The sequence below is a fragment of the Psilocybe cubensis genome, chromosome 13 (assembly GCF_017499595.1).
Source record: "Psilocybe cubensis strain MGC-MH-2018 chromosome 13, whole genome shotgun sequence".
NCBI lineage: Eukaryota > Fungi > Basidiomycota > Agaricomycetes > Agaricales > Agrocybaceae > Psilocybe > Psilocybe cubensis.
In genome coordinates, this window is record NC_063011.1 from 508,829 (window position 1) to 527,507 (window position 18,679).

At 45.4% G+C, this 18,679-nt stretch overlaps 6 protein-coding genes across 6 annotated transcripts; 1 reads left to right on the forward strand and 5 right to left on the reverse strand.

Moving 5' to 3' along the window:
* Window positions 1-81: 81 nt before the first annotated feature.
* On the reverse strand, window positions 82-1,945 carry JR316_0012896 (uncharacterized protein; the record flags this gene model as incomplete). The annotated part of the gene is made up of 6 exons (XM_047898514.1): window positions 82-210; window positions 403-514; window positions 881-954; window positions 1,094-1,496; window positions 1,581-1,634; window positions 1,689-1,945. The coding sequence occupies 6 exons, from the start codon at window positions 1,943-1,945 to the stop codon at window positions 82-84; spliced, it is 1,029 nt and encodes a 342-aa protein (XP_047742062.1).
* Window positions 1,946-3,475: 1,530 nt separating this feature from the next.
* Window positions 3,476-5,021, forward strand: JR316_0012897 (Cytochrome P450 monooxygenase 208; the record flags this gene model as incomplete). Its single annotated transcript, XM_047898515.1, has 6 exons — window positions 3,476-3,665; window positions 3,721-4,045; window positions 4,132-4,280; window positions 4,333-4,448; window positions 4,510-4,632; window positions 4,686-5,021. The coding sequence occupies 6 exons, from the start codon at window positions 3,476-3,478 to the stop codon at window positions 5,019-5,021; spliced, it is 1,239 nt and encodes a 412-aa protein (XP_047742063.1).
* Window positions 5,022-7,190: 2,169 nt separating this feature from the next.
* On the reverse strand, window positions 7,191-8,843 carry JR316_0012898 (uncharacterized protein; the record flags this gene model as incomplete). Its single annotated transcript, XM_047898516.1, has 7 exons — window positions 7,191-7,235; window positions 7,310-7,423; window positions 7,480-7,562; window positions 7,614-8,143; window positions 8,211-8,288; window positions 8,351-8,670; window positions 8,730-8,843. 7 exons carry the CDS (start codon window positions 8,841-8,843, stop codon window positions 7,191-7,193), a joined length of 1,284 nt encoding a protein of 427 aa, XP_047742064.1.
* Window positions 8,844-10,212: 1,369 nt separating this feature from the next.
* JR316_0012899 (Peptidyl-prolyl cis-trans isomerase cyp40) lies at window positions 10,213-11,747 on the reverse strand (the record flags this gene model as incomplete). The annotated part of the gene is made up of 8 exons (XM_047898517.1): window positions 10,213-10,406; window positions 10,475-10,687; window positions 10,746-11,018; window positions 11,077-11,191; window positions 11,255-11,340; window positions 11,390-11,427; window positions 11,479-11,566; window positions 11,630-11,747. 8 exons carry the CDS (start codon window positions 11,745-11,747, stop codon window positions 10,213-10,215), a joined length of 1,125 nt encoding a protein of 374 aa, XP_047742065.1.
* Window positions 11,748-12,235: 488 nt separating this feature from the next.
* Window positions 12,236-14,992, reverse strand: JR316_0012900 (E3 ubiquitin-protein ligase pub1; the record flags this gene model as incomplete). The annotated part of the gene is made up of 9 exons (XM_047898518.1): window positions 12,236-12,274; window positions 12,969-13,643; window positions 13,706-13,792; window positions 13,844-13,976; window positions 14,033-14,498; window positions 14,556-14,699; window positions 14,765-14,809; window positions 14,871-14,887; window positions 14,952-14,992. 9 exons carry the CDS (start codon window positions 14,990-14,992, stop codon window positions 12,236-12,238), a joined length of 1,647 nt encoding a protein of 548 aa, XP_047742066.1.
* Window positions 14,993-15,604: 612 nt separating this feature from the next.
* Window positions 15,605-16,638, reverse strand: JR316_0012901 (Clampless protein 1; the record flags this gene model as incomplete). The annotated part of the gene is made up of 3 exons (XM_047898519.1): window positions 15,605-16,238; window positions 16,290-16,521; window positions 16,581-16,638. The coding sequence occupies 3 exons, from the start codon at window positions 16,636-16,638 to the stop codon at window positions 15,605-15,607; spliced, it is 924 nt and encodes a 307-aa protein (XP_047742067.1).
* Between the last annotated feature and the right edge of the window lie 2,041 nt (window positions 16,639-18,679).

Below are 18,679 nucleotides of genomic sequence, written 5' to 3' on the forward strand. Positions count from 1 at the left end.
CGACCCATGTACTACCTTGCACTTATTGTTTCCTCCCTTTCATTCTCCGATTGTTGCCAGCTGATAAGTAAGTCTTACAGATTATCTGTATTCGCCTAATTGCCTGTTCTTGGGCGTGATGCCTTTCATCGTTGTCAGTTGGTTAGCCCTAAAACTTTGGTTCATCATGTTATTCATTGTGGCTGGACATTCACCAAGTCCCGAACACGGCTAGAGTCACAATGTCAACAGTTTAGTATGACATTCGACGGCGATCCATTCGAAGTGTTGTGAATTGCCAACTATCTAATGTGGTTCCTTGGTGCAAGTATAGCTAATTCAGGACTGAGTTCGTGAATGTTGGACAGCATGAGACACTCTCCGTTTACGCCTCTTCAGGATCTTGTGGGTGCCGTTACGTACACCGTTGATGAGACTTTCATACTCCCGCGAGATGCCTGAGACCAAGCGCCGGTCTGTCCTGATATGCTTGTACGATCCCCCAGCGTCATCCGTTCTGGACGGCCCATCGATGCTGTTCCAAGATCATGCTTTGTGGGGTAACATTTACATTACTGTGCTCAAAATGCAAATGCGAGGAAGATGTGACGAACCAGATACAACGTATTACTTTACTTTCTTACTCAGGTCAGTTCAGATACTGTGCAATTTATGGATGCTCAAGAACTCTTTTCTGTATTTTGTGAGATTATTAGATGGCCGACCACACAGGGATAGCATGGACAGGGGCAAAGCAATCACGGTCAACGAATATTTCTGCTGGTTGTGTGCAAGACCTAAACAAATATCTATTAGATCACCAAGATACTCAAAGGCTATTAATATGAGAGCCAGTGCCAAAGATGGGAAGTTCATTTCCAAGCTATATGGCAATGCATACATTAAGCGCTCATTAGACATGGAGCTGGGTAATTTTTCACTAGCGCCCTTGCAAGCCGGAAAGCGATGAAATTCCTGAACACTATCATAATTATCTGGAATACGGTGCGATTTCAGCTTCGATTTCGGGATCGTGTCCACAATACCCATATGTTACGCAATATGACGTTTTATAGGTCACTCCATCCCAGCTTTCTTTCGACCTCACACTTACCCATCTCAGCCCCATCGTCATTGCTAACCAAAGGGGCGAGAGGATGATGCCTAGACCCGCCAAAATGACAGGTACTAACAATATTGACCCCGGTCCCAAAATCGCACCGCCGAGTGCTCCAGCACGCGTCGCATGTAACACGTCGATCCCACCCAGATCGACATGATGTCTCTGAAGAATTGAGGTGCCGATCGCGCCAGACAGTGTGTGTACGACAACGGTGGTACACATAGTGACATACCATGGCGTTGGACGTTCTTCGTTTGGCTTCTGGAAAAATTGCAACAGCAACCCTAGAGCCAACGCTGCGATGACCGCTCCTGTCGCCCCTATGGCGGCAGCCGATGCGTTGTTTGTGTAATGCGCCAGGTGGGCAGCTCGAAGAATTCCATTGCCTATCAGCCTGTAAGATACGAAAACCGATGATAAGAAAGTAAATGTTAGAAACCTAAATCAGCACCGAAGATGATGCAAGAGGAGTACTGACATGGCTACTGCTCCATACGCCGCCCCGAATGCAAATGGGAGACCGACAAAGACACTGGGGGTAAAGTATCAGTTATGATCCAGAAACCCAGTATCGAAGTTAGCTTACACAATCCCTAGACAAATTATAATTACTGCTGGAATTCCATACACCAACGCAATTCCTAGACCCGCAAGCATATCCATAATCAACTTGGCTAGTCCGTACACCAAATACTGGAATCGACGACGATTGTGACTTGGCTTAGCCAATGTGGTAGCAGTATTTAGGTTGGAGACTGCCATTTGAGTCGTTGAAGGGCTTGGTGTGGGTTCTGGCTGAACTGTCTGAATTTTCAGCTCGGACATTGGGGTTTCTGTAGACATGATGGGAGAGTGAGTGGAAGAGGGCACTGCACACATACACTCGAACTGCTCTTAAAGGGCGCTGATGTATACCACCTTCATGGCTTGTCAGGGCTAGTCAGAGGCGACGGGTGACGATTAGATCCGCACTGGTTGCGCACAGGACTATATGGGCTTTCGTTTTATAGTAAGATCTCGACAATTCCAAGCATGCATCGTGGCACATGAGTCAGGAACCAACTATATGATAGTCGTCGCGGTGGCAGTGACGCCGATCCTCGTAAACTTTATAAAGATCAGATATCAGAGGCACTTACTTTGGACAACTGGGTCTTTTCGCTCTTGTCTGCCACTCTGATTATGATGCGGGTAAATTGAGGATTTTGTATCATTTCTTAAACTCCCAACTTGAACTCTTTTATTGTCCGAAGTCATCTAAGCCTATTGAAACCGGCTCCTGGACCTCACCTTACGGTATATTTGTATTTTCCAAGTGTTTTCCAAGTGTTGACTCAGTTTGACAAACCATTGAGATATCGAGCCTCAACAGGAGGTTTAACGTAGGGAAAATCTTTTGTCTGAGAAAAAAACACTGTTCGAAGGGATACAATTATATATTGAACCTTTGTCCTCAAGTTGGCTATCCGTGCTGCATCATCCAGTAAAATTGATCCAACTACATCCAACTGACAAGCGACTGGTACACGAGTTGATTTGTACAGCTATCGTGCCAACTTGAAAGCCTGATTTTGCTTGTGGAGCATATACAGAGAATACCATGACAACGCTATAATTTTGGCTTATAAGGCTACAGTGAATCACTTACTTGCCTTTCCGTTGGTAACTTGGTCCACAGGTAATGCCTAGCGAGATATACCTCTGGTTTTACGTAAGGAAATTACGCACTCTCACGAAGTTCCTGCTTAAGCGGAGCGCAATGACTCCGGAACAATTCGTTCAACATGTAGCCAGTACCATGATCATAGATCAGCGTGTGGCACTGGGGCTTTAGCAGATCTATCTGATAAAGCAGTTATAACTCATACATCATGTGGCAACTTGTAGCAAGAAGATGCTACCACAGTGCCACTCAGCGAGTGGACTCTTACTCCGAAGTAGCTCCTAGAGCTAGTCTGTTTTCTGTTGAGGCGTTTAGAACTCGCATCAAGGCTTCCTGCAATACAGTACTGGGGCTGCCCACGGACATAGGTATTTTTGTTCTCAGGTTCAACTAGATGATTATTCCCAAGGCTCATAGTTAAAATTTGACCGATGAGACGGTTCCGGTAAGCCATTTACTCCCCCAAGGGTCCAATGCTTGCTCTATTTCTATCTTTATTAAAGCTATATCTAGATCAATTGCGTTTCCGAGGACCTAAGCTAGTAGCCGTCCCAATCACAGCTCGAAACCTTCGGATTTGGTTCAGGGTTGCCAAAGTAAATGTGAGCAGCGATCTCCGAGAAACCTTGTAGAAAAGCTTATATTGTCTAGGTTACGGGGCGTCTTTGGATCCTCGCATTCCATTCACCCATATTCACCAAACTGTTATCATGACTGAGCATTTTTCCTATGTCCAACTTGCAGCACTCGTTCTCGCCGGAATCTTCTTGAAAAGACTTTTAAGGAAGAAGTCGGAGCCTCTTCCTCCAGGCCCCAAGAAGCTTCCTTTGATAGGAAACCTCCTTGACATGCCTTCTTCCCAAGAGTGGTTCACGTTCGCGGAATGGGCAAAAAAATGGGGTATGTCTGCATGTTATCAATTACATCGACAAGGTGGTACCGACCATTTTCACAGGCGATATAGTGTCTGTCTCTGTTTTGGGACAACAAATAATAATCGTGAACACCATTGATCAAGCAATGCAAATGCTCGATAAGAAGAGTTCTATCTACTCTGACAGACCCATCATTCAAATGGGTGGCGAACTGGTTGGTTGGAGGAACACACTCGCGCTTCTGCCATACGGCGACCGATTCCGCAACTATCGTAAGCTTTTTCACCAAGCAATTGGCACCCACTCCGCTATGTCGCGATTTTACGTCGTGGAGGAACTCGAAACTCAGCTATTCTTGAAGAGAATCCTATCGAATCCCGATGATCTAGCTGCCCATGTGCGAAAGTGAGTGGGCGTGGTTTTAATTTGCGGGTGGCCTTCTCTACAGGCTAGAAGGGTGTTCATTAACAGATGTCCATCTTTTGCCACAGGACGGCTGGCGCCATCATTTTGCGCATCTCGCATGGTTACGAGGTCAAGGAGAAGGAGGATCCGTTTGTCACGTTGGCTGATTCGGCGACTGAACAATTTTCTCTGAGCACCGCGCCTGGCGTGTTTTTGGTGAATCTTGTCCCTGCACGTAAGTCCATGAAACTCTCCAGAAGCTTCCTCAATTCACCCGTGATTTACAGTACGGCATATACCCCAATGGTTTCCTGGCGGTGGTTTCAAAAAGATTGCAGCACAATGGGCCCAGACACTCGTAGATATGGCTGAAGGACCTCACCAATTCGTAAAGAAACAAATGGTAAGTATATGGGTAACGATTTAGCTGCATTTATCTCATTTTTTGTCATCCAATTTCTCAGGAGGTCGGGAAGGCTGAAGACTCCTTCACGTTGAGGCTTCTTGAATCTCCTGACTACACTCCCGCTCAGGAACACGATATCAAGTGGTCCGCTGCTTCGCTGTATTCTGGAGGTGCTGATACCGTACGTACCTCCTTGAACGTAGCGAGGAACTGTTCACGGTATAGTGTTTTTAGACTGTATCCGCGATTTATGCGATATTTTTAGCCGCTGTGCTGAACCCTGGAGCTGTGAGAAAAGCACAGGAGGAACTGGATAGGGTTACTGGAAATAATCGCCTTCCTACTTTTGCTGACAGAGTGGACCTCCCTTACACAAACGCATTCGCTCTTGAGGTTCTCCGGTGGCATTCGGTTACCCCTACGGGTAAGAAAATAGCTAAGCTTGGCTTTGTGATCGTCCTTGGCCTGATCGCATATACAGGTGTACCTCACCGCGTCTCTGAGGATAACGTGCATAATAATTATTTCATCCCAAAAGGTGCCCTGGTCATCACCAATATTTGGTACTAGATAACACATATTCTCTCTCAAATAGACTGAGACTGACATATCTATCACAGGACTATGGCACATGATACAAACGTCTACTCAGATCCATTTAACTTCAATCCGGAGCGATTTCTAGGTCCTAATCCAGAGCGAGATCCCCGAGATTTTTGCTTTGGATTTGGAAGAAGGCAAGTTTTGGCATGTATCTTTAATTCTTCTGGGGAACTGAAGATATCGTCGCTAGAATCTGTCCAGGTAAGGTTTTTAATTTCTTTCGCAGCTCCACCGAAATCCAACGTCTCTGTGGCTTAGGAAAAATCTTGGCGGAGTCGTCTGTTTTCATATCTTGTGCCATGTCATTGGCAGTGTTTGACTTCAACAAATATGTGAGTAATGGTGTAGTCGTTGAGCCCGTACAGGAGCAAACTACTGGAACAATCAGGTCAGTCACATTTCGTTAGCATTCATTTTGTTGAGCTTGTTGATATACCTTTCGTCATCGTTCAGTCATCTTAAGCCATTCAAGTGTTCAATCGTTCCCAGATCACCAAATGCCCTCAAATTAATCAACGGAGAGTCATAATTTGCGCACTCCATGGGTCTAAAAACGTATAATGCTCCAAAAGATGACAAAATGATACTTTAAAGGGATCATTGTTGTGGTGGTGGTGGTAGGCCCGTGCTTGTAGCATATAGCATATTTAAGAGACAGCAATTTTAAATTTGACACATGTAGTCCATCGTCACCTTCATTTGCGGGTGTGGGCAAGGCACGGCAGAATCTCCGACTTTGATTACCGGTAATTTCAGCTCCTGTTGCGAGATTCACGGGGCACCAATGTCCTGTACTCTTCTCATCTAACAAGCCCTTATCCGGATTGTTCTGCATTGTGCAATCTTCACCAACATGGTCATTAATAATGAAGGGAATTTCTTGGAAGAAATTACTCAGCTTCCACGGGCTTCAACTTGCGAGGCGAGCATGAACGGTGAGTAAAGTTATGATCACCCAGAGTCCCACTGTATTATGTTACACATTGGTAAAGGAAGTATTCTCAGATGACTGTGGATAATGTACACAGTGGGTCCAGAGAAAGAGTTCCTGGTGAAAACGTGTAGTTCTACGTACAGGAGTAGTAAAAGCTGGACGCTATGTGATTCGGAAGATGTACATGCCGAGGGCGGGATAAATGGCGCGTTTCTAAAAATAGATATACTAACTTGCAAGGTTTTTAGTGACGGGCAGAGATTCTGCACGACCTCGGGTATACCCATTTGGTATCCTATGGTACCATCGCGCACTTAAGATAATGGTAGACTGAGAGGCATAAACGAGAGGTATAAAGGTGACAATATTGTCCAACCTATTACTCAGACTCCAGCCTTCAGTCTTCAGCTTTTTAGAAGTTTCTTATCGCGACAGGTGAGTTCCATGAGCATGTCACCATCTGCTATTCGCCTTCTGATTCAAATGACTCCAGACAATTAAACACAATGCAAATGTCCTTCATCACCATTCTTTGCCGCCTTCTTAGGCGCCACAGGGTTCGTCAACGCTGCACCTAAGCCTGACAATTCCAGCAGCACACTGGCCCCTCTTGCAGCGCCATTTGGAATCAACTTCGGACAGACCTGGAACAATGATGTTGCTTGGGTTGACGGTCAGTCCAAATGCAACTTTGTCGTCGTCGGACCTGTAAGCATTTTTAAATTTGAGAATTTCCAACAATATTTTGAAATTGGTTGCGACCCTCTATAGCTTGGTGCAAACCCATGCGGAAGAACCTTCACCATTAACGGACAAGGTGGATTCACATTTGAAGGATGCGGCGGAAGCTTGTGGGTCGATAGGAATGGCCAATTTTATGCCAGCTGCGGTGGTCTAAATGAAAAGGACGATTGCGGTGTTCACAGCAAGTTCCACTGTATTTGAGGAGACGTTGAATTGGCAGGGTCTATCAATTTTTGAAGGCAAACTTACATAACTAGATTATCCGTCATCGTTTGTTTTACATAAGTAGTCTATCGAACATGACGTTAAATAGAATATATGTGGAAGAAAAAACTACATTTTAGTAAGTCTTATGATAGTAAACGGACATGTTAACGGAGTGATGTCCGACTAAACGGCAAATGAAAACAATTTATCGTTAACAAGAACAACTTTATTAACCATCAACTATAGCATATCTAAACTGTCCGGTTTCCAAGTTTAGTCTCCAGCAATATGTTGACCTACCAAAAACAATAGAGTAGGATAAACGTTCTGAAGGGAGATCCCTTCGGTAAGAGATAATGGCTTCCGTCACCGTGTTATCGTTTTTATCAACCATTTTTTTGTTGATGTGTTCGAGTGACGGAAAATGTAATGTCAGGCTCTGGAGGGACAGGAAACCCGTATCACAGAAGGACAGTAGGGAATGCTGCCAATACATGGAATTCAGAATTAGGCAAAGCAAATGATATAATTGAAACCCACAACATCCTGCACAGAAGATCCACCAACACTGAGTTCAAGGTTCTCGAGCTTGGAGAGTAATAACAGCTTGGCCTTGATATCATCTGTAAATAACGGCCATTGCCAATATACATGCAAACTATTCGTCCGCAAACCTAGAACGAGAAGGGAATCGGCGTGATGCGTCGACAGAGATGATATGACCCTAAGTGGGGTATCGGATACAGATGCCTGCACAGGGTTCCATGGAGTGTTGAGCTCTAGAATGATTTGTTGGACATTTCGAATGCTTTCGATGTACGAAATAAACCCATCGTTAATGTGAGTGTTCGTCTGAATGTGGGTAGCATTGCATCGGGTCTTTCTGAATGCATCCCAAACGCAGTCGTCATCCCGATAGTTACTCCAGTGAGGGCGGTCTGTACGTATGTAGAGAGATCTGAGATTCTTGAGACGTCCAGGTAGAAGCATCGTTTCTTGTGGTATGAGACAGTCCAAATTCGAGCAGCCCAAATGTTCAATACTATTTGGAAAGTACGACAGAAGATATGATGGATTGAATCCATGGACTTGCACGTAGACCAGATGCTTAGCTGATAATAAGAGGCGTCGAAGGATATGAATGAAGGACCCGCTATTGATAGGATGGAAGATTTCGGTGTCACTCTGAGGCTCAACAGACAATCTATGATAGTAGTGTCAAACCTGAAATGGGAGATACCTGCACTAGTTCAAGGTGGTATAGGACTTACTCGCGAAGCTTCCAAGTCCTCATGCCATCTCCGATTGCCTGATGGAGCCAACCGGGCCCATTTTTTCCAACATACCACCTGGAAATAATACGGTATCATCAGTTAGATGATGATTGCAATGGTGAAATTACAGAACTTACACGACCTTCTCAATGTTCTTGAAAGACTCAAGCGCGGCAGGGAGATAATTGAGAAATTCAGTTTTGTTCGGATAAAGTGATTTGTTGCGAGCGTCTGGGAAGGATGTGCGATAATCAATCGTAAGAGTGCGAGCATACAAGCTTGAAGAGCAGACTCCGCTTGCAAGATCTTTAAGCTGCCCCAACATCTTAACACGCAGAACTCCTGAGGTTCCAATATTAACTCGCGAGAGCAGCAGAGGTTGGGCTATCGCTCGTAGTTGCCGTGAAGCCAAGCACAAGTTTGCAAGACTTTTCCTCCCACCAGAAATATTTTCCACCTGAAGTTTACATAAATGATGAGTAAATCTGACGCCTTTTAGCATTACATGAGGCCCACCAAGCTGACGATTTCATGTAATATCTCTGTCGGAATAAAGGATATGCTATAATGGGTAGCGCTTTGAGCCTGAGTCGTAGTTTCAGCAAGCGCTTTGGTCTGTCCCTGTGTCATATGAGCCATAAGAGTAATCAAAATATCTCGAACAGATTTCCTCCAGGATTTAAATACCTTGTCGAGAATGAGTGGTCAACTTGCCTGGGTTGGCAACTGGGTCCAAAGCAATGACTCATATCACATGATCGTGTCGTACACGCCACGCGCGACGCGTGTAAATAGCCCCTGTAAGGCCAATCCTGAAAGGTTTGCAAAAGTGAGGAACTTGGCTATAAGTGGCAATTTTGAATCATGTCTTGTATATTCCACAAGCTGAAATACACCGCCTAGAAACGACATAAATTTGACGGCATTAGCATGTTTACAACAATTACAGCATTTCTAACAAGTCACTTGAGTGGTCAGACGCGACATGGTGAAGACCCCCTACCCCAATACTCAGGCGACCGTCATTCAAATTCCCATTTAGAGATATGAAAGGTCCTTTGGAACCTCAGGCTGAGCGATGATTATTAAGGACTTCACGCCTGTCGGTCTCTCATTGTTCGTGATGAATGGTTGAATATCAAGGCTGTGCTTACAGCGACGAGCACCAAAAAAGTACAAAGATTGTAGGTTATTTAGTCTCCATACTATACAGAAAAAAAATCAAAACTCTGTATCCTACGCCCTTCCTGTGATCAGATATTCAGCTTCCAAATTCCAAAATCGAACGTCATGGATGACTGTTGTGCCTGTTGTTGCGTGTGTTGTACATGTTTTGGCAAGTCAACCCACTGGATATTTTTCCTTGAAGCATGACTTACACTCTGCTCGATAGGTATCTTTGGGCAGGAAGGTTGCTGTAAGCTCATTCAACGTGTCACCGAATTTCTGCGAGAGGTTATATGTTTGACTGTTTTTTCGTATTGTAAGGCAACTGGTGTCCCTCCAAGTACAAAGAAGACAAAGAAGCAACCAATGCAGCTCGTGCTCAAGAATTTGAGTTGTTTAGTCAAGCACAACCTGGGAGACATCCTGCAATGTCAACATCGCCTTCGGATCCGGAGGGTCCTAACAATGGACAAAGGGAGATTGACAACGCCATTGATTCGAATGATAAACACAACGAGCGTAACTGTAAGTGCTCTTTTGAATCTATGTGCCGCAGTTCTTCTGATCAGGTTAATTCAAATTGTAATGTCAGCCAACGGCACAGAGTCGCCGGCATTGGATAGGATTACTGCTCACGAAAGAAGGACGCGCAGCGCCGAGAAAGCGAATCGAAAGTCTGATGTAGGTTAGCAAGAACCATAAAATCCACAAGTGTGCTATTATTACAGTGTTGTTCTTATATTACATCTTTCCCGTCCTTTATGTTTATTTGATCAAAAAGCATCATCTACTATACCACATCAAGACAAGATATTCGCTCCAAATTCGTCACTCAACCGAACAACTTCTTGAATTGCTTCTTCTCCTTTTCCCTCTTCTCCTTGCGTTGCTGTTTGATTTTCGCAAGCTCGCCAGCAATAGCTGCGTCTTCAGGTACCAGCTGGCTTGCCTCGACGAGGTCTTGCTCAGCTTTATCGTCGTCCTTCATATAGATGTGAGCAAGAGCACGACGGTACAGCGCTTTAGCTATTGATGATGTGCAAGCATTTTGGTAAGTATCAAGTTATGAGAAAGAATGTCGAAATCCAACTTACCTTTGTCCGCATTATTGAGAGTCAATGTGTTCAAAGCACGTGTAGCGCTGCTAATAGCAATAACGGCATTTGCGGAGGACTGGGGTTTGGTACGGATAGCAGCAAGTGCAGAATTGAGAAGAAGGGGAGCAAGGAGAGCGTCAAAGCTGTCCTTCAGCTCAGGGGGAGAACCTTCGGGCAATACAGGGTGGAGATCTAGGTAACGGAGTGACTCTAGGAAAAGTACAGGCATCAGTAACACTGTTACGTTCAACGTGCATTCGAAACTGACTTTGATACTTCTGCAGCGCTTCCTCTGTCTTTCCTTCCTTGAAAAGTTTGTTTCCAACCTCTCTCACCACTCCTGCGATTTCTAGGGCGACTTTTGGGTCTTCCGTATCTTTATCCTCGTCTTCAGGGTAATCTTCATATGGATCACCAGTCTGGGCCATGGGGTCGTCTTGAAGTGATGGATCATCAGGAGAGAGCTCTCCCGAGTTGGTGATCACAATTGGCTCAGTGGGGACATCGCCTGAGGAAGTAGGGTGGTTTTCTATCTGACGCACTTTAGGAAAATATGGAGGTCAGGAGATTCCAAAATTCATTCAGCCAATACGACGTACCTATGGATTTTCCCTTGATCACTTCTCCAAACACGACGTGCTTTCCATCGAGATGCGGGGTGGGTGCGACAGTAATGAAGAATTGCGATCCATTGGTGTTGGGTCCCGCATTTGCCTTTGGATATAAATTGAACAGTTAGTTGTAGTCCCGAATTTAGGTTACAATTCAAAGTCGCACCATAGATAGCAAGAAGGGTTTTGTGTGTTTCACGGGGAATGCTTCATCTTCGAACTTTTCACCGTAGATTGATTCACCACCAGTTCCTGTTAGACGTTTAACAACTTGACAATCTTATTACTTCCTTGGACCCACCATTTCCAGCAGTGAAGTCACCACCCTGGCACATGAAACTGATATCCTGTAAGCATTTGAGCCAACTTTGGCGTAGTTCTTCAACTCACCCCTTAATCACACGATGGAATCCTGATCCCTTGTACCACAAAGCCTTTCCCGCCCTCCCAATGCCTTCTTCTCCAGTACATAATGCTCCTGTTCAGTTAAGAATAAGGTCAGTTCGAACTCCAAACTCGCCGTAAACTAAGATGAACTCACGGAAATTCTCTGCTGTTTTTGGCACAAGGTCCTTGTATAAGGAAAAGGCAATCCTTCCGGCGGGTTTATCGCCGATAGAAATATCAAAGAAAGTAATAGGGCGCTGATCCTTGGACATCGTTGGGAATTTTGAGGAAAGACCAGATTGTGGGCGTATTACTCTTCAAGTACTCCCAGCACTGTATCCATTACGTAATTGACATCAGGCTTGTGGAAAGCGCTGGAACACTCGGGAAGTCTTGGGAAAAGGGATGTGAGCGGAGAAAAAACGACTGAGTTGAGGGTTCATGTGTGATGAGCGTCAAACCTTTCGAAAAATTTCGATATCCAATGATATTCAACGCCACAATCCGCAGATATTTGCTTGGCCATGCAAACCCAATTGCAATTCGCATTGTGAAGCATCCTTCTGAACCTGGAGACGATATCACATTCGTTATTTAGCTGGCGTTGAACGATGAGGTATGGTGCACAATCTCTATCAGTGAAGCGATTACTTTCGAGTTCCAGGTGTTCCTTTCTTAGACTGATATTTAATTTCGAATGCTGGGTCGGTACATTCCCGATAAGTTATGAAGGAGGGGTCAACGCGACGGAATAACAAAATTAGCGAGATCGGAAGAGCAATTCGATGGGCTTGGGCGCCTGAACAAAATGTTCAGGCTATGAATGTCAATAAATTGTGGTTCAAGGCCGTGCAGGGCATTTTCAGGCTTTTTAAAGAGCTGTGACTTTGCTAATTGATTCGTAGAAATTCAAAGGAGGTATCAAGTCGAAATTTCAAATTCTGCTGAGTACTTTGCGTAATTTGAGGCATAAGCTGCGGTAGATCTCATCGCTTTTTAGAATAGTTAATGGACACTCCATTTTGAAACGCGTTCAAAGCGCTTGCCTTATTATGAACGCGCCTCGTCAAGAATGTTGAGAGAGGAGCACCGAGTAGAGCATTGTTCAAAATCCGATGCGATATATGTTTAATATAGTGCAAATACTATTCAGCAACTGGATGAATGGTCGATGACATGTCGCAAGTGTCAACTGTAACTTCTGTTTGATGTCGGTTGTCGAAGTTTTAAACTCCGAAAGATTTCAGTCAGGTGATCGCGTTAACTTGGCGCGTCTCGCTAGTTAGGGGCGTGTAAGTCGTATATGGGAATAAGTAAGTATATTGATGAGGACGCCCAGGTGTGAAGTAACAAGTTTAAACTACGTATTATTGCACTCAAATAGAAGGTATGTTCTGTGTTTTAGTTTATGATTTTTAAGACATGTCGTAGATATGAGTTGATGTTTCCTTCTTTGAACCCCATGTCCTATTCCCGAACTTGACTAAATTTACCCGACGCTCTGTTTTTGTTTTACGAGGGCCAGTAGTCAAGCGCGAAGAAGAGGTAGGTCCAGGAAGATTAACTGGCTCCTCAGTAGAGGGTGATATTGAAATACTTATCGTCATATTATGCATCGTATAGTCGTCCAGTACAAGTGGAATACTGTCAACATCCACTTTGCCAGAAGGCAAAGAAGACATAATGGTCTCGTTCTCGTTTTCGTTGGATACATCTGCTGCGCTGCTGTGGCTGGCATGAGGGAATACAGTGAATGGATGGATGGTGGTATATCCGATGAACGAGGGCCATCCCATGTCAATGCATTTCCGGTCGAACACTCTGACAACTATTGTCGAGAGATCAGTGACCTCGATGTCAAAACTTTCATTCCAGACAGGGCAGTTGTTATCAGGCGCCTCAAAGGTGGTGTACACATCCCGTTCGTCAATGGTGATAACGGCAAATGCAGAGGGTGCTCGAGCTTTCGCAACTTGACCCTCTGTCATCTCGTCGACTGTCGTTGGGGGCCAGAAGTCCAATTCACACATAGGGCGCGTGAGATTCTGTGCTGCGCGAATGGAAAACCGAATTTTACGGGATTTACTTGCTGGACCCGAAGATTGGCGTGATATGAAAGACTCCCAGAGTGAGAACAGAGGGGAGATCGTCAGCACCAGTGGGAGGATCTGAGATAATGAAATAATTTTGTTTGTTGGTGTTAATGGGTACAAGAAAGAGACACAAATACCTGCCCAAATCCCCATTCATTATTGATTTCCCCTTGATTATTTAGGGAGAGTTGTAGCTCGGTCATGACAATAGCCCATACAGCAAGCTGTAACGCTAGTTCAGAGACGTTGACTAAAATATTTCCGAAAATACGTACCATGCTGATGATGATATTTTGCCCATATCGCTTATACAGGGCGCCTGTCCCAAAAGGTGCCCAATTCAGAATCTGACTTGTAAGGCTCTGTATCAGCTCATGGAATATTTGTCTGGGTCGCCATCGTCGAACTCTGAAATGAAAAGATTAAATCCGTCATTGGTTCACTAAGATAAAATGCAAACACACCTAAGGGTCTCCTGCCCTGTACCATAGTCTTTCGTCCATACAGTCTGTTCATGTATCTCGTTCTTTGGTGGGTAGCGGGGCTTTAGTAACCTCTGAGTTGCTGTCTTCGAAAACAGCGCGTTCAGCGACACGAACAGGGTTTTGGCGCTCTTTCCGCTTCTCCACACGAATCTTGTCGTCATCAAGCTCCAAACGGCGATGTTCAGCCAACGTCCGCTTCGCAAGGCTGGAAGACTGGCACCAAAGAAAATGAAGAACGTGGCCTCGTTGCATGCCCGTGGCCCCTGACCGAATTCGGGTGCCGAGATCCAGACATACAGAGCGAACGAGTAGGTGAACGCGGATCGCATCCAGTTAGCGACAGTGAGGAGGGGGGAATGCACGGAGCGCGTGGACTTTTTCGAGGATTGTGGGGACATAATCTCGGTGAGGCCAAATGCAGAGGCCAGGATAGGCAGAAGTAGGACTAGTGGGCAGTGTGTCACTGCCAGTTGGTTACACTGTTGATATGAAATTGGCGCACCATAAACGACGACGATGGCGTCCAGCAAGGATATTTCTTTCGCGGCTGCTGTCACTATGCTTGATATAATCAAAGAGAATGCGGTCGATGTCATAGACCAGTATGCTCCTGGTGCATCTTTCGGGGAGTAGCGAACAAGAAGGACTGTTGAGGTTAATAAATCGACATTGGCGCGGTTCGATCGCAAAGATTCAGGCGTTTATGCCTACCAGAGAGAAGTGACTGTAAATACAACGCAATTCTTACTCCAGGCCCTAGTTCACAGAAGGAGCGTTAGCACTTGCTGCTGATCTTGACTAAAAACAAAATACGGACCAGAAATATCTGGATTGCTTATTTCGAGCGATTGTCATGAGTATGCCAAGTTGACAAAAACCAGAGTTCTGTGAATCTCACCTAGATAGTCCAGGACATAAATCATCTGCACTGCTAGACATGGATGGTTTTGGATGAGTGTATAGACTAAGGGTAAAGGACCCATCATGAATGTCGGTGACTCGGTCCTCGACAAAGGTCGATAAAGATCAACAGGTGGCGATGACCATTCCAATAACACTATCAGGCACAGATAGCCACATGTCAATTTCCCATATGTAGGGATTTGTGATTCCGAATTCATTTCCGAATTTCGGAATTACTGTGAAATTATGCTGTGCTGGGCAATAATTCATTGAATTTCACTCCTTTCCAGCTTTGGCGGAGACAGGACACATTTCGGTTCAACATTTTTTATTGGTACGAAACGATAATTGCTACAGTGGGTTGTGTGATTACATACGAGCAGGGGATGGTCTACAATAGAGGTGTCGCGGATGCATGGTGTAATGGAGACAATTGTGGATGGGTAGTCAAGAAAATCCGTAAACGATACAGTGGTTGCGTGAGGGTATATCTAGTCAGGGTCCAGGTGCTATTGATACAGTGGGTTGAGTGCGACCAGATGCGCAGTAAAAATGATTAATCGTGTGTCGACCATTGAGTTGTAGGGGGTCGAGGGTGTAGAATTTTGTGTCGGATAACAAATATTTGCAGAACGAAGTAGGGTGCAATTAATGACTGGAGGCAGCAATGTTGAGGGCGCCAAGGATGAGTTCCCAGGCGAGATCAATCGTGTCCCAAAGCTCAGGATCGTGGAGCCCGAGGGCAACCATGTCCTGCCACAACTCCTTGACGTGTGCCGCATGTGTGGTCAGCACTTGAAGGCTTCCACCGGCAGATGAGCACAAATAATTGGACAGCTGGTGTAGTGTATTCGCTGATGCCAACGTTGACTTGACCGTGTGGTGCGAGAGACCTTGCACGAAGCCAGATGGGAGAGGGAATAGCGATTTGAGAACCGCGTCGAGACTGTGGGTGTAAAGATATGTGTGCAGCACCTTGAACGCCGCTGGAGAGGGAAGTACGAGCGGAAGAACAGGAAGTTGGAGCATCCCGGTGGGTGTGGATGAGGACACGGGTAGTCGGGGAAGTGTAGAGCAATTCGCAGCAATGATAACATTGTGAACTGGAAACATAAATACGTGCTCATTTGGAGACGATTTCGATGAGGAAACGGCGAGTACATGGGTCGGGTATGTAGAAGAGGACGACCGGATGGGGATGGAGATGACCTGTGGCACCTGCGATTTTTGCATAGTGTTGGGCAAATGAGATGGGGGTAAAGCAGAGATCCCTGCAAGCATTCTACATTCCGTTAGATTATGACTCCCTTTTCGAATTCTATGGACAACGTACTGGAATGCCTTTGGTCTAAGTCCTCTCCGGATGTACTCAGGTGGAACATTGGCAAGCTCTGGTGCTACAGCCATGATCGCGTCGCGCGACACCTCAGCAAAGGGTGGGCGAGCCAGAGTACGGGGTAACTGAATACCGGGAATTGGTGACATGCTGTGCATGACCTGATGGTGGCCATGACCGTGCATGGCGAACGAAGTAGGATGAGTGGCGACTTGGAACATGTCTGCGTCTTTTGAGATGTGATATGAGGTGAAGTTGATTGAGAATGTCCAGAGGTTATATACTTACTTTTATGCAGAATACGTCTATAAAGATCGTAGATTTCGCGTAGACCTTTTTGGGACATTCGTTTGTCGGGGAGCCTGATTTGGGCCGCCCCTTTATTTTTGGACTCTCTTGTTCGATATTTGATAGAATTCCCGCCCCAGAATATCTCCCAAGAGAACATGGGTTTGTCCCCATCGTTACCGACCTTGTACTGCAAAAGTTCTCCATGTCGTCCTCGCTGAGGTACAATATAGCTTAGTATGACCCCAAATCTAAGATGTACAGCTCCCAGATTCGTGTGTAAGTCCGAGTCATTTCTGTTAAAAGTAGCCTGCAATATTAGCGGGGGAATCCCTGGAGAAGAGTCAGAAGACGGACTGATCATTTGCTCATCATGGTTTAGGTACAAAGTGTCGGGTCGCACTTGCCTTTTGGAGAATCAAGGCACTCAAAAATCATGCTTACAAAAATTGAAATTGTCTCCCAATTTAGCTTTCGCTTTGTTCTTCACAGAGATGTTGCCTTGAACTGACCATAAACTAACAAATCGACTAGATAGGAATACCTAAAAGATTCCTTTTGAATTACAACTCACGGGATAACGCTTGGTCTTGAACTCCCACCATCGTTAAGGTCGCTTTGTACTCAGAAAGTACTCTACGCGTCATTTTACTGCTCCAGAACAGCTTCACGTATTGCTTGGGCGCCAATCATCATACGCAGCATGGTCTTATCGCTGGGAAGCTCTCAGAAAACGTCAGAAATTGTTTAGAGGCTATTCTTTGCCGCCGCTGGCCAGTCTGGAAATCCACTTCGTTCTTCTGACTCAACGGAATGGAAGTACAACTCCCCCTATTCCAGCTCCCTGCCTCAACATCATCTATTTCTCTTGAGCCTTACGCCATTGACGCTGCATTCTTAGGCCTTTTTGTTGGCAAAAGCGAATCCAACTATTGTATGACAGAGTTGATACTACAGCTGTGGGCTCTGCATTTCATATCCGGAAGACTGAATCCCCGCGCCATCATCCTCATGGTATAAGCCTACATCCTCAGCTAGCCTCTCAGAATCGGATATCACATCGTACTGGCCCACCTCTTCTCTGTTGTTGACTGAGAATGCCTCGTGCACTCCCTATCCCCACCGGTGCTGTTGATTTTAGAAATTGACCTAACAGTCTATCATATTCCGGTATCCAATGGTACATTTTAACGGAGCGGCCGTTTTCAACATAATAACATGTTTCCCGACAGCTAACCATTCCCCCAGAGGTTCTTGAGTCGTGACTCACCACGGTAGGAACGGCGGCTTACGGCAGTGTATATGAGCTCCTGTGACTCACAACAACCCATGTTCGGTCGCTCGTCGGTGAAGTGCGGCAATGCCACGACTGCAACATTGATTAAAGCATGGAGAAGTGGAATTAATCATAGAAGGGCGAGAGGAGATATAGTTACAGCCTTCACTGACCATGAGGAGAGAGAAGGTCTATATATTTCAGGAGCGGCGCTGTCTCCTGACTAACTCTTCATTTCCTCATAGGGGAGAGCAGGCTGCTGAATCCCTTATCGATGAAGAACTAAATCTCCGTGATTATTTAGAGACTTGTGAGCTGACCACGTACATGATGATCAAGAGGAAACGAACGGTTGCTAAAATTGCATCTTACCTTTCCCAATGGTGCCGTCGGACGCGGTAGAGACCCGAGCAGGAAAGGGGGCAGTTTCGAAATGAATGGACGAAGCTATCGGTCCACAAGCAGGGAGCAGAGTAGACAAACAGCTCCGGGAATCTGTTGCATTGGTATAGTCATACAGCTCGTATTCGCGTCATGACGATGAGAATCAAATCACCCTCACAAACGTACTCCAGCACACGCGGCACTGTAACGTTTTTTTAGCCACCTTGGGGTTCTCACATTAATCATCTTATCAGCAGTATCACGCCCCTGATACGTTTCGAGAATAAAACATGTGTAAGTTCTAAAGGAAATCCACGGTATTGCTCTAGAAGAATCTGTCGCGCCACCGCCCCAATAAATTAGCGCCCAACCCCTTGAGTCAGTTTGCTTGTGCATTTTACGACCTCATCTCTAGAATATTAATAATTTGGTCTACTTA